A 15,602-nucleotide genomic window follows, 5' to 3' on the forward strand; every position below is an offset into this window, starting at 1 on the left:
AAAGAGTAGCTGTGTTAGCCTGAACTCTTTGTCTTTTTATTAGGTGAGTTTGTCTTTCAGCTTGTGTCTGATGTCAACTGTGTTGAAAATAAAACTTCTCTTGAAACTGAGTCTTGACCTTGAAAATTCTCCAAATCAAACTGCTCAATTCGGTTCTGTTCTAACACAGTATTTATTAAACAAAGTTCATGTGTCAAGAAACTTGTCTTTCCATGGAAGTATCAGGAAATCTTTCCCCTAGGATTTGATTCCTTCAGCTGTCACAACATAAACACTGCCAGATAAGTTACAGGTAGGATGAGTTTCTGACACAAATATCACTAGGGAAAGACTAACTGCTCTAGCTGAAATTTGGTTTGGGTTCAGATGTATACTGGATTATAGCTCTGAATAACCAGAGGGCATAATTTGAAATTTTGGAAGCCAATTTGTTTTGATAGCACCGCAGTTAAGTATAGAGGAATTTTGTCTATTTTTGCCAATATATGTTCCATAGTTATGATGATTAATTTGCAGAATTTTAACCTCACTTTTCATCCCAAAAAGGCTCTTAGAGCAACTTAAAAAGATATATAATTAAGCCATCACTGCCTTTGGTCTTATGATCTAAAAACAAAGAACCACACTGGTCTGTCCCTTACCATGATGTTTATACCTTAGAAGGCAGTAGGTGCAGCCTTTCAGGGGCTCTCTGTTCTTTGACCAATGGATGAAGTCAGAGTCTGCAGTCCTGGGAACTGTCAATTACTATACAGGTGTCTGCAGAACTGACTGTGTGCCACACACCATTTTCACTACAAACTTTCACTAATATAAATGTGAAGGCATGTTTACAGTCATCTAAGATTGGAGGACATTTGAAAGGATGGTTGTTATACATTTTAATGTAGTCTGTAACTTGAACTCTGCATAAGTCTAGCCTTAAGCTACTGAGCCTACTGAGAACTCTGTGCACCACCCGCAATAGCTGAAGCCAGGATAACTACACAGGGAGATTTCTGACAGCCAAACAGAGTTAGTCCTTTGTTGTTAATTCATATAACATTATCCTTAGTCAACTCCTTCTGTTTTCTAAGCATAAGAATGGACAACTGATTATACCTGGACAGTTCTGTATGCCTACTCCTAAATTCTAGACTAGGGTCTCCTCTCTTTCAGGTGTAGGTAACAATGTGTGCCTGCATGGATATATATGATTAGATCACATGTCTCACTATTAATGTATATGTAGATGGAGAAATCTGGCACTATTATCTGCTTTTTGTCATATGAACACTTCCTAAGCAGAACTGAGTACACATGGTTTAACTGCTGTCTTCAAAACTGGATTACAATAATATTATGGCTTCTAAGCAACTCATACTTCAGTTTCCCTATATGAATGTCTTGAGAAGCCGGTTTAAGAAAACCAGAACATCTTCTCTGTAGCCAAGTGCACATGGGAAGGAAGAAACAGGAAGAGAAAGGGATGCTTGATCTCATCATTCTCCATTTGCCAAACAACTATGATTGCTTGAAGTACTGCATTACATATATTTAGCATGTTTTATTATCATTGTTTTTATAGTGGTGTTGTAACCCCCCTCTTCATTGAACATGCAGCTAGGGCATGGCTCGTCACAGGTAAGAAGCATGATCAGAGTGTCCTCTTCGCGTAAGAACAAGAACCCCAACGAATGTGCACGCTACGCAAGGCTGACCACAAAGCAGCCTTTGTTGCTATGCTCCAGCATAACGTCACGCCCTGTACGCTCGCTTGCTTGCTTTAGCATAAAAAAAATGTGTGCGAATGTAGCTCAGTGGATTTCCCCTATTGTTCGCTGTTATTCAAGCACCTGCATAGCCGTCCGTGTAAAAGAGTATAAAAATCCTGCCTTCGATCTGCTCAGCACCACACTCTCACGAGTGCATGGTCCCTGCCGGCTGGTAAATAAATCCCTCTCGATAATTCCAACCAGTCTCTGGTCTCGTCTGTAAAATTGCGCCATACAACAGTGGAACTTTGTGTTTTATGCTTTTGATTTGTATTTACACTGTCAAGAAAACTTCACTTACTGGCTAAAAAACAACCAAATAAATCTGAACTAAGGTACTGAATCAGACAAGCTTGCCCTGTCCAGCTCTCACATGAGTAGTTATGAAAACTATTCTGGAAGAAACCCATGTGAGGGTCCATTTGACCTCATTCAGTTTAAATCTGTTTAGGCAAGCCAACATAAATGAAAATGTATCCACATTCATAATTTATTCATATTATTTGGGGAGATGCCACAAAAAACACCATGTTTTGTATATAAAAATATCCAGATATTAGAAGTTTCCAGGGGTACTCCAATAAACAGCTTTAGTTATGAAACTCTAGCCATGTGATACTGCTACATGTGGCCAGTTACATTATAGGCTGTGTGCAGGCAAAAGCCCAGATGTCTGACAATGGTTGCCACCAAAAACATAACAGTTTGGACTCCTAACCAAGTCCTTTTCCCCACCATGAGCTACAGTGTCACATGTTACCCAGACAATTATAAGCATACCAGGAAAAATCTCCCCAGAAAGTTCTCCTTACACAGTCAAAATGGCACAAACCACAGTCATTTATTATAAATTACTGCAGTTGCTATTGAGGATCGGATCATATAGATGTGTTGTACAAAATAAAACCAGTACAAAACTATGGTAAAACAGTAACAGAAAATCACTTCAATTAAAATGCTATAAAAACCAGGTAATGCAAATATAACCTGTAGTCTAGACAATGGAAAGACCAGGTAAAACATGAGCTTTTCAAGCTGATTGTGTTTCAAGGGGGAGACAGATTACAATACAATGTAAGATCTGTTCTTAAATTACGTTACTTTTTTCAAGAAGGGTATCAAAGGCAATACTTACTTCTTAAATACTATGTGTTTTGCAGCTCTAAATTGAAAGTTCATGCTTTTGACTGGTGGTGATCTCTTACAATTGTGTTTAAAATGGCAAACTACTAACCAGCACAATTTCCATTGCACAATGACTCTTCAATGTCTCAGCAGAGGCCTTTCACAGCCCTGGTGCTTTAAATCCTTTAAACTTAAGAAACTGGTAATGAGCATGGGATTTTGTGCATGAAAGTCACATTCCTAGATTTTTGAAATCACATTCAGTAAGATAAATTGTTGTAGGGAAAAAGGCTTCTATTTATAATTCCTAGGGCATAGTAATTCTATGGGAAATTAGGAATAGGTGTAGTGCTCTTTCCATGTTCAAGAAATCCTTAAGCAAATGTGTGACCACATAAATATGAAGTTCAACTCCATCAGATTTTCTTTCAATTAAACTTATATCAGGCTTGCTAAAAAAGAAATACTTATGCAGAAATGAACTGTGTTCAAATTGCAAAACTAATCCCCCAAGTAGCATGCAAACTATATTATCATGTTGGGATTTCTAGCCCAGAGGTATTGTAAAACAACAACACTCATTTTTCTATGTAATTTTTTTTCTAGACTATGTATGTCTAGTGATTAGGATGTACAAAGTAATAGAATGGAATTTAAGGCAGTCTGCTACTGAACTGTGATATCATACTGAGTGAAAAATTAATTTTCAGCTAATCTTTCAACATTTATTCTCTAAATATATCATGCTAAATATAGCATGAAGTACCAGGTTTTCTTAGCTGCTGTCCAGCTCAATCTACAGTTCACTTAATGTGGGTCAGTGTCAATGATACTGCATGAATTATATTACTTCTGCACTACAAACTAAGTGAAAATAGTAGAATGCAAGTCTATTTATGTTTATATAGAAACACTGAAGAATGCAGGGTATCCTGAGTTTTTTTCTTCTGTCTAAACACACTTAGGTTTATGCATTTAATAGCCATTCTTTCTCTCCAGGTTGTCAGGTGTCAGAGACTACAGTCCCAATGATGATTGGAAGTAAGTCATAATTAAACTTCCAGTATTAATTTGTAGCATAGATAAAGCCTCAAATAGTATTATGATGTATAGCAAGAGCATGCTTACCAGAAAATTATATAATTGATATAATTTCATTTTAACACTTATCAACCTCAAATATTACTGAAACACTGAAATACTTACCAACAGTAGAAGATGCAATTCCTGGAAGCACAGACACAGGTTTTCCTTTCAACACTTGTATTAAATGATTTACTGTTTTCCAGTCAGTATTTATATCTTCTAAATTTTTCTAAAACAGAAAGGCAGGTGAATTAAACTTTTGATGAATAAAAGGGATAAGGAAGTCTTGTGTCAAAAGCTTGATTGATTTTCATGTGTTGTTAGTATGTGTGCTAATGAAACAACACTGAAAAATATCCAAACATATCCATTTGGCAATAAATAGTTCATCTGGACTGCTGCGTGCCAGGAAACTCATGAGCAGGGAGGCTTATGAAACTGGAAGATACCTCAAGGGTTATTCTGTAAACTGTTCGGAAAGCTTGTCTCATTAAATGGTACAGAAATATCTCAAATAAATGAATAAATAAATAAAATAGTCAATTTCTCTGCTGATATAGGAAATCTACTACTACAGCAGACCATTAGGAGGCTAACTAGCCTGTGCTCATACATTTCTAGTGATGAAGAATCCACCACACTGTAAAGCTATTTGTTGAACAGCTTGTCAGGGAATTATTAGTAATGTTTAGTCAAAATCATTTCCCTAATATTTGAACCTATTGATTGACTAATAACAAATCTGTACTATCACTGATGTGCCAGCTACTCAAATATTTTGTTATCATATGAGCTCATTATCATCTGGTTTCCAAATAAAGCATAACCATTGTCTTCAACCTTTCCCATAGATGTAGACTTTAGGTCCCACACAATCCTCCTTGGAATGTTTTGTTTCATTTTTATTTATTATATGCCTATACTGGCCAACAGCCAAATGCCAAAACTCTACATTTATCAATATCCTTGCAGCACCTGTTCATTTCATTTTTAGGTCAAATTAGATTTCTTGCTGTCTGAAATACTTCATGAATTCTACTTGTTCATTTTGTTCAGCATCTGGTTACTGCCACTATTTCTCTGCTTTTTCAGCTCCCCTTTTTCAAGGAAGCAATTTGCAGTTGGACAGGGGGAATCAGTAGACATACAACATCATGCTACTCTTCAGCCAAAGAGAATTGGTTGCACAATAATGTAATAGATCGAAGAGACAGCTATACTTTCTGTATCAGCATTGTACAATGTATCTATTGCATATTTTGACAGCAACACCACAAACAATGCTGAAAGGAGGACCACTGCCCATATGCATACACATATCCATATGCATATGCACATTCTCACTCCCTTAAGTCATTCTAGTTTGTATTCATGATCCCTAGATTTAAATATACTATCTCCAAGTGAATTACAATTATACAAAATAAAACTTTTCATACAGTCTTTGCGGTTATTGTGGCTATCACTCCTGGACCTCTGGGATTAAAAATTTTCTTAGAATTTAAAATGATACTAGTATAAATTACTTTGAACAGAAAGAGGAGCTGCATGGTAAACAAAACAATATCAACTTGTGAAGGCTCCAAAGCACTCCACATGTGTGAATCTGAAGTATCAAGAAAGTAATCCCACTTCATGTGACATCATGTGTGAACAATTCTGTTGCTATCTGTATAGCAACCCTTCATGGTGTGGCAGTAAACAAACAGCAGTAAATTTTTTTAAAAAGTACAACACAGTAACAATCAATATTTCTAATACTTAACAAAATACTATATTTAAGATATTTTGCACAGACATATTAATGGGATGGTTATAAATTATTGCCTGAAGAACAAAAATTATTTGAAACTATGCAATATTGCTTAACAAGCATATCTAATGCATATCAAAGAAAACACTACATTACTTGCAACAGGCTAGAAAGATTATCTAGAATAACTGTATGAACGAAAATAAGCTTATGAATGGATAAGGAGATGCAGGGCTTTTGGACACATTATCCTATTTCTTTCCATCTTTGAAAGAAATGAATAGTAGAACCTATGCCAATATTATAGGGAAATACCTACTTTATTATGTATATCTCTACTGTATATATTTGAAAACACTCCCTCAATTCTGCTATAACTGCATATGCTTCAGGGACAAACCATAAGTGACATTATACACCCATGATTTAACCCCATCCCCAAGGTTGATGCATTTTTCTATCAACATCTCCTACCTATCTTATTTCACAAATAACACAAAATATCCCATCTTTCAATGCCATCTTTATTATTAAATTTGAAGCACCCCATCTCTTTAGATGGAACATTATAATATAGTAACTGACAACTGTATCACTATGAGAATATATTGATTTATCAATCTTGTCTATGGTTATCAGTGAAAATTTTCATAATATGAAGAGGTAGTGTTGTCCAACGACTGTACCAGTTTATTATGAAGTTGGGGGCTTGTATTGTTTGACTAATAACATAGAAACAGAGTGAGTCAGAAAAGGGTCTCCCAGGCCATCTAGTCTGACCCACGGCTCTAGCTGGCTTCACTCACAACATGTCTACCATAACCAATGCCAAAAACTCCAAATGGGTCAAAAGATCTGCATGTTACGAAGAAAATGAGGCTAGAAACCCTCTTCCCCCAATGCTGCCTTTCCATATATTTTTGATGTGGAGAACAGCCTTGCATTCTGAGGTGGTAGTCCTGAATGGAGCATATCCTCTATTTCTACAGTTCTTAGTTTTAAACAATGAGGAAAAGATATCCATTTGTTGGTTTGAATGAATGTATGAAATGGCTGGGAGCTAGAGTTTAACAACAAACACATTTTAGAGTCACAAAGCACTTAAGGACAAAAAGTACCTAGACTGTGACACTCCTGAAAGAGTATGAGAAATTATAGCTATCAGTGAGGACAGAGTGAACACAACATTTATCACAGTGCCCACCAATCTGTGAATTCCAGAAACAGATCTAAATGGAGGTATTCAATTTTACTCTTTCTCAGTTCTGACATAAGATTCAGCTGCAACAGAATCTTATTTAAACAATGCATTTTAAAATATCCTTTGATTAAATTTAGTATTACACCTTTAAAAAACCAATTTTGCTTGATAGTAGTCAAACACCTGATTGTCATTAAAAATGTTGGTATCCGAATGCTGGCTGTACACAACTTAACTTCCAGTTGAAATGAGATATTGACACTTATGTTGATGTTAAAGGTGGTTTATTCCAATTACCTTTGACAGAACTCTTCCTTTACATTAATCACTCCACATAAAATAATGTGTAAATCAGACATAAGAAGAATTCTGGATTCTGATTTGCAAGGAAATGAAACCATCTCAGCTTTGGCTGATGAGCAATACAGAAATATACTAAATAAAATAAAAATATCACCTACTCAAAATTGGGATGGAAATAAATGGGTGAAAGCAAACATAACTTGCCAATTTAAAAAGTGTCATGGTTTGCATGCAACCATCTGGTAAGCTGATTGTACTGAAATGAAGAAAATAATACCCACATATCTGCAGTGTATCTGAACAGAAATCTCAGGAAGCACTGCTAATATTGTTCTCAGCAGTTGGCTAGATATTAATCTTAGTATGGTAAGGTGACCAGTTTGTAATATGAGCAACTTACCAAATGATTACCCAGTCCAGTGTCCATCCTGTTTATCTCACACCCTATCTACACAGTAAGGGTATAGCCAATGTCAGTGCCAAGCTTTTTTGAACTGCCTCCCCCCATCCCGCCGCTAACCAATTTTCAAAAACAGATGAACTGTAGGAAAAAATGAAAAGCACAAAACTTGAAATTGCTATTTATTTTAAATACTGAGAGGATAAGTGATACAACAATCTTTGATTTTCTTTCTCAAATACAAAATGGTTTTAGTACAGAAATTACAAATCGTTTTGAATAATTCTGTGAATTGTGATACTATAAGTCTCTTGAATGTTTCCATTTCTGGCACTCAAAATCTCATTTTGTGTGCCTTTCCTTTTACTAATTTTGTTACCAGTTCCTTGAGGTCAAGTGCTGATGCTTGTGCATGCTCAGTTCATATAGCTGCCAAACCAACTAGTCTCTTTTGAAGTTGAGGGTATGTACATTTTTATAAGCTTCAGCTTTGAGAAACTGCGTTCATCACTTCCACTGACAATGGAAGTGTGAGAAGGATCCTTAGGGCAACAGAAGCATTAGGCACACTATCCAGGAGTTTTTGTTGCAGTATGAAGAGAAGTACTCCTTGTGGTAGCATAGACTTTGGAAGTCTCCAAGCTATTGCTATAAGATCACAGCACAGAGCTTCAGCATCAACATCTTTTTCAATTGTGCATCAATGATTTTTCCAAATTCTTGCAGAGCTTAAGTACATCTTCAGTATTTTTTTGTTGATGCTGGATATATCATATAGGAAGCCAAATAAGGAATTACATTGTTGTAGCTGCTGGAATCTCTCTTCAACAGGCTATGTCTAAGATAGCATATTAGAAACCTACTTTGAATGTCTCTTTTGGATCTTGTGGTGCCTCTTCTTGGGTGTCATAGTCGAACTGTTGTTTTTTTTCTCCTTTTTCTAACTTGTTCTGTCTTAAAGTCTAGCTCCTTTACAATCTCAATAGCATTTATCAAAACTTGTTGAAAACCCTTATCACAACTACAGCAATTGGCTTGCAGTGGAATTTAAATCAGCTCCTTATTTTGTAGTAGCTTGCTTCTAAGATTAATTTGAAAAAGGATGTTGTACTATGTAACAAGGGATACCACAAACTTGAACTTCTAAATTGCGTCAGCAAGGGCCTTAGCTTCCAGATCCTTTTTAGGCTTGTGTCATCAAAGATCTCCATTAAAGCATCATATATACTACCAAGATGTTATCTCAATGGTTTCAAAACATCAATCCTACTCTACCATCTTGTTTGACCAATGGCTTAACAGTTATGCCTGATACATGACTAGATAAAATTTGAGAATGCTGAGATCTATAATGATAGATCTGTTGAACCAAACTGAATAAATGTAGTTTCCAGACAACATTTGGCATCGCTGACTACCAAGTTTAAAGAGTGTGCATTGCAGGGCATGAAAAAGGCATATGAATTTATGTCTAAGATGCTTGTGCATGTCATTTCTCCCATTTTCTCCCATTATCATAACTTTGACCACCCATATTTTCACATGATAATCCCATTTGCTCATCTGTCCAAGAAGAGTTTCTGTCATAAAAGTACCTATGGTCTCCTTTAGTGGAACAAATCCCAAGAAATTTTCTTTTAGCGCAACCTCAGGCCAGGCATCTCACTATCTGATGGTTTGATATGATCAACGTAACATACAGTCATTGTCATTTGTTCATTATGACTAACATCCAGTGCGTAGTCCAAAATAACTGAGTAGTATTTGGCTGAGTTGACCCATGCTAGAATATTCTGCTTTATAGCACCTGCTAGAATCTGTATAAGCTCATTTCACTAGCAGTGAACCAATGTAGCTTCATCATCAACTCTGCACAAATGTTCATTCATTATAGTATCAATAAATACCAAACAGACTACAAACTTCAAAGAATATCCATTGTTAGCGCTGTTCAACTTTTCACCTGTACCATGGAATGCTGTGTTTTGCATTCTGAAAACTCTGTCCAAAGCAATCAAATGTTCCAAGATTGTTGCCAACATTGTTCTTCTTGCCTGATCTTAGTATGGTTAGTATCATCAAATGTTATTCCTTTATATAAGTTTATTTATTTATTTGGGAACTTGTATGCTGCCCCATTCGCATAAGCCTTGGGGCAGCTTCCAGCAAATAAATAACAATACAAAAATATAAAGATTGGACACATCCAGGCAATAAATAAAACCAATAAATAATTTAACAATTAATTAAAATAACGTTTAAATAAAAAGGTCTTGGCCTGGCGCCGAAAAACAAATAACAATTGCGTCAGGCGGACCTCTCTGGGGAGCGCATTCCATAAGTGGGGTGCCACCGCAGAGAAGGCCCTCCTCTGGGTACTCACCCTCCTAATATCATTCATGGAGGGTTCCCAGAGAAGGGCCTCTGCCACCGATCTTAGAGGGCGGGAGGGCAAGTATGGATGCAAGTTCAAGTTTTTTCCAGGCCTGGTAGTTTTCTAAATTGAGAGTATTCCTCTCATGTAAAGACAGAATTACTTCAATATTCTTCCAGTCTTTTGAACCTGGTTCTTCACACCATTTCTTTGCTGAATAGCCCACAGCAAAAACAAAAAACACATCTTTTGAGGTGGAATGCATCACCCATTGATGACACACTTCTTCACCATTTGCTAGTCTCCTCTTGTAGTGTATAGGAGAAGTTCTTTGGGTTTTTTGATCCTTTGGGAAAAACATATGATACCTGTTGTGGTTCATGTTGTCACCAAGTATTGCTGCAATTTTTAGGCCAGTCACTGTAATTCAGTCCAGGTCCAATACTGTCTTCTTTTGCAGTCTTGCAGCAGTACTCTCACTTGCCTTGAAATCCCCCTTCTCCTCTGTGTGTTTTACTGAAGTATCTCAAAATTGTGAAACTTCTTTGAGTTTATATCATTTGTAGTAGAAGCACCATGTACAGCTTCCTCAGTGGAAGTTTCAACAAGGATATAGTCATATTCTTGTTGTGTAATTGCAAAGTCATTTCTGGAAGAAACCCTCTTGCTTTGCTTATTCCTTAGTTCTTTCTTCCTTTTGTTGAACCGAGCTCCGAATGGTCACATTTATTTATTTATAATTGACTTTATAATTACCATCAACCAATAGTCAAGCAGGATGACAGGGAAGATTTACGGTTTTTATCAGCCATAGCTTTCTAGAAAAATGACTATATTTTCTAAAAAGTTCAATTAGTTCAGGGAAAAGCTAGGACTGCAGTAAGCAGGAACCCACTTAGTCCAAACAAAGCAAGTCCAGGAGACAGTTGGGTTTAGGCTGGGGCATGTTGTATGGGAATGAAGCTAGCCAATCATAGGTTGAGCGCGGTTATACTATGTAAACCCATGTCATGTAACCTTTCACTCCAGACTTTCCTGCTGGTGGATTGGAGAATCCTTGAAAAATTATCACAATTGTATCCTGACTATTAGGCTTCCTTCTGCTGCTCCTTCCCCAATTATTAATTTACCTTGCCATCTCTCAGCCACCTATGGCTGAGATCATCTTCTGCTGGCTGTAGTTGCTGAGTCCCGGGGTTGTTATTGCTAACTTGTAAGTAGGGCATTCATACAACTTTAGGGAAAGGAGTGAGATCAGATGCCAAGTTCTTAGTTCAGAAGAATTTTTTCTCTCCACTTGCTTCTATGAAGGAAGTATGCTCTGCACATTTGCTACAGCAGAATTTCCCTACTTTTCTCCTCTTTCTTGCAACCATGAAGCTGTCTTTCCAGACACAGAATAGTTGTGGATATTTTAGTGTTTTCCATTTTGGCTCTCTTTTTGCTGCTGGGGAACCATTGCTGTGAAGTGATTTCTTTTCTTAGCTCTGGAGGCAGTTTCCCACCTTTATTCCTTTGTTTTCCTTCTTACTGTTTGTTTTGCTTCCTCAAGTTGATGAAAAGTTTCTTTTTGCAGCATTGAAAGCTTATTGCTTTGCTTTTTTTTCCTGGCTGACACAACAGAGCGGCTTCTTTTCCCCGTGCCCTTTTCATGCTTGTGGTGAGACAATGGGGGGAAGACCTGTGATGTACTTGAAAAGGAGATACTTCTCTTGGGTAACTTATTTTGTTTGCTTTCTTCCTTAAGCTGGCTCTTTGGAGAGCTAAAAGTAGTTTCAGTGAGGCTTCTTCCCCTAAGGTTGATTGAAGTCTTCTGAGATAGCTTTGAGTCTCCTAGACTATTTTGAGATGCAACAGTGACTGGCAACATTATTTCAAATCAGGGTGATATAATTGAGAAAGTTTGCCTTTTTTGAGATGATGATGATCTCATATTGCATACCCAAAGCTATACCATACTGCTGTTATTCGAAGAACACCATATATGAATCACTAACATCTGTTTTACCTTAATGATTATACCCAGTATCCCATTTATAGTAGTTTTCTGGTATTTGTTTTACCTATTAAGAAATGGCTTGCTTAAAATGTTAGGGAGAGCTTTTGAGCTGCTTGATTGTCTGCTGAGAGGACCGTTCCCCTACCCTGTTGCTCAGTGGGTTTTTCTCCCACTGCTGCCTGCCCATTAGACCAGTTTGCTGACTTATAAACCCAGGAGGTAAGACTGCAGTGACTGGAGCCAATGGGACTTTTGCAAGTGATAGGGGATGCAGTCCATAGAACACTTCTGTAAAACTTTATAACATATTAAATACCACATCAGTGCTATGGACTATGTCTGAAAATAATAGTAATAAAAACAAATGGTCAGTTGCAATTTTTCAAGAAACTAATCTGTATAAAGCTGTGTCCCTCTGAGGCCTGTGTCCTAGGCAGCTGCCTAGCCAGCCTACTGGTATCACCCTAGGATCCTAATAGCTTCTCCTGTCCTCACTGTTCAATGGATCAGATCATGGTCCTTGTTCTGAATGGAACTACTTTTTGACTATGTGAAAGACCCTCAAAGTCAGACAATGCTCAGTTACAAGTCATGCATAAATAGTGCCAGCTGAAAGCAAAACATTTATGTCTTTGTCGTATCTCAGAAAGACTCTGACTTCTTTCCTTGGATTTGAAATACATCACATCAAGGACAAGTGTGCAACAGGGGAAGCATAGCCCATTATGCAGTAATGGATATTACTATGGTTGCTTCATTACCGTTACTGGCTGAGTGGCTGGCTTTTCCTTGTATAAATGACGCCCTTTAGACAAAATCCCTTCTACATCCGGCTGTTTAGCTTTCACGGCTGCTTCAATATCCTGAAAAATAAAAATACACAGCATAGATTAGCTTCACTATGAGCAATAAAAATTCTAAGTCTGAAGGCTCCCTGGGAAGTGGCATACACCCTGTAGATTAGCTTTTTCTTTGGCGTAATAATGGGAATAGTTCAGCAAAGCAGCAATGGGAAGACAGGGAGAGATTATTTTAAAAAATAGAACAAAATAAAGGTTGTATGACATAAAAGGAGTAAAAGTGATAAAGCCAGTCATCCATGAAGGTCTCAGTGACCTAGTGTTATACAATCAAAATAAAATTCATATGAGAAATAACAAACACTTTAAAAGAAAGCATTCCACATGTAGCCACTGACCTTGCAGACATTAGAGGAGGATGCTGGAGCAGAGGAGAGTATTTACAGTGCCTCTCCGCAGTGTTCCTTAGCTAAAGAGGTTGGGTATCTTTGTGGGTTTTGTTGTGCTTTTTGAGATTCATCTGTTCCATCTTACTGGAAGCAATTTAGTTTTATTCTAATTTGATTTACTTTCATTACTTTTCTCATCAACATTAGGAGATGAGGATTTTTGTCATGTCCATGATAGGAAAGAGAAAGAATTACTCATTCCTGAGGGACATCAACTTGACTTACAGGCCATCTAAAAACTTATTTTATACTTTGGGGGTGGTTTATGGAATGCATTAGGCAACACACCAATTTGGGACAGTATTAAAACATTGCTACATTTCCAGGATACCTTCATTGTTCATTACATTACTAAAGACTTTAATATCCGGACCCAAGGCTGGGTAGTTGGTTAGCTGGCGGCAAAAGAGGAAATAAAAAGGTGATTCCCATTAGAATAGTGGATTTTTCAAAGGCACAATTTTTCCCACTTTTTGTTTTGTTTTTTCCTCTTGCTGTGATACCTGATAAGTTGCTTGAACACTCATAATTGTCTGGTGGGTGAAGAGTTTTTGAATTGTTTACCATAGAATGACCTTTTTCCAAGAGGCAATTCGGGGGCAGGAATACCCATATTACAATAGGCAATTTCAAAAAGTGTAGGATCAGCAGGGTTTTTCTAGCCGGCTCACTCTTTCTGCCCACTGCAAACACATTTTAAGCATGCAGAACTTCTTGGGATGGAGGGCAGTTTTCTTCACCCTAACCCTAAAGTGAATCTTAACACTAACTCGAAAATGGGGGTGAAATGCACAGGCCTGACAGTAGATTTTCAAAATGCATGATTTCAGCTGGTTTTTCCCTGCACCTGTCCCACTGGGCTCCCTGTGAAGTGATTTGAACACCCAAAAGCATCCAGTGGGGAACATATTTTCAACTCTTTCACTGTATTTCCCAGATACCTGATTTGTGCTTGTTTAGTCCGTATACATGAATCCGCCTACTCCCTGTTCAGGTCTATCAACATTCAGAGGGGTCCGGGGGCAGATAGACTTAATCCTACCTGAGCATTTTCCAAGAGGCCATTTAGGGGCTGGTGTACCCATGCTACAATAGGCATTTTCAAAAAGGGTAGGATAAATGGGATTTTTTCAGGCCAGCTCGCTCTTTTGGTCCACCTCAAACACATTGCAGGCTTCTAGAACCTAGGTTTTCCCAACCCTCAAATGGGACAGAAATGCACAGGGATTTCCTAAATGCAAGGTTTCTGCTCCTTTCCCCCTATATCTGACCCACTGCACTCCCTTTTAAGTCATTTGAACTCTCAGAAGCCTGTGGTTGGGGAAGAAATTTTACACCCTTCACGACAGAATGACCTTTTTGCAAAATGCAATTTGGAGGTCTAATATACCCATGACACAATAGGGATTTTTAGAAAGTTTAGGTTAAGTGGGAATTCTCTCACCAGCTCACTCTTTTTGCACACTGAAAACCCATTTCAAGCCACCTGACCTTGCTGTGGTTCCCCGTTTTCTTTCTTCTAACTGAATCTTAACCCCCACTGTAAATTCCAGCTGAAGTGCCCAGGCCTGACAGTGGATTTTCCAAACGCACAATTTCTGCTTGTTTTTCATGCTTTCTGACCCACTGTGCTTTGTTTTAAGTAGTTTGAACACCCAGAACCACCCGGTTGGTGGAGATTTTTTTCATCCGTTTATCATAGAAGAAGGGGACGTTAGTGTGAAGAAGGAAAAATCCAGAGATGCTGTCCAGTTAACTGAATTACCTATCTGCAATCTTTTAAGCCACATCAAATCCATCGGGAGATATTTCCGAGTAGGGTTGAACTCAACATGGTGCATATGCCATTTTTTAAAAGAGAAAATAAAATATTTTTTCTCCTGAAAGGTCACTTGAACAGCTCAGGTTTGGCATGCTACAATGTTGGTACTTTACAATTAATTCTTAGGTATGAAGCCACTCAGTGTCCCAGAAGTCCCCACTCCTTCATTTGTTCATTTTCCTTCTCTTTTGTTCTCTTTTGTTACATTCTTTGAAATCACTTGATCCAAACGGTACAATATTTAGTTATTCCACACTTCACAACTCTTCACCTCAAATTTTGCAAATTTAATAAGCTTGTCTTTATTTGATTAGATCCTTGATTAAAGTATTAAGAAAATAATTAAGGTACATAAATTGAAGCACTGTGTTGACTTAATACATTATTTGGTCATCATTCTCAAGTTATATCTAACCACTGTAACCCTACATTTCTTAACAGCAAAAGTTTGCATGGTGCCTCCACTTTTTCTGAAAGGATGTGGAGGGAAATCTAGTGTACTGCAATTTGTTATGATGAGCAAGAATTGAGATTTA

At 37.5% G+C, this 15,602-nt stretch overlaps 1 protein-coding gene across 8 annotated transcripts in view; it reads right to left on the reverse strand.

Annotated features, from left to right (window-relative positions):
- The window catches only part of DMD (dystrophin), a 994,758-nt gene that overhangs the window by 337,081 nt on the left and 642,075 nt on the right, over window positions 1-15,602 (reverse strand). For all 8 annotated transcript variants that reach the window (XM_044441365.1, XM_044441364.1, XM_044441363.1 and 5 more), the window contains 2 exons: window positions 12,757-12,858; window positions 4,086-4,194 (listed from right to left, as the gene is read on the reverse strand). In XM_044441365.1, coding sequence (XP_044297300.1) covers window positions 4,086-4,194; window positions 12,757-12,858 — 211 coding nt within the window. The remainder of the gene's footprint in view (window positions 1-4,085; window positions 4,195-12,756; window positions 12,859-15,602) is intronic.

The sequence above is a fragment of the Varanus komodoensis genome, unplaced genomic scaffold (assembly GCF_004798865.1).
Source record: "Varanus komodoensis strain SLA01 unplaced genomic scaffold, ASM479886v1 scaffold4, whole genome shotgun sequence".
Taxonomy (NCBI): Eukaryota; Metazoa; Chordata; class Lepidosauria; order Squamata; family Varanidae; genus Varanus; species Varanus komodoensis.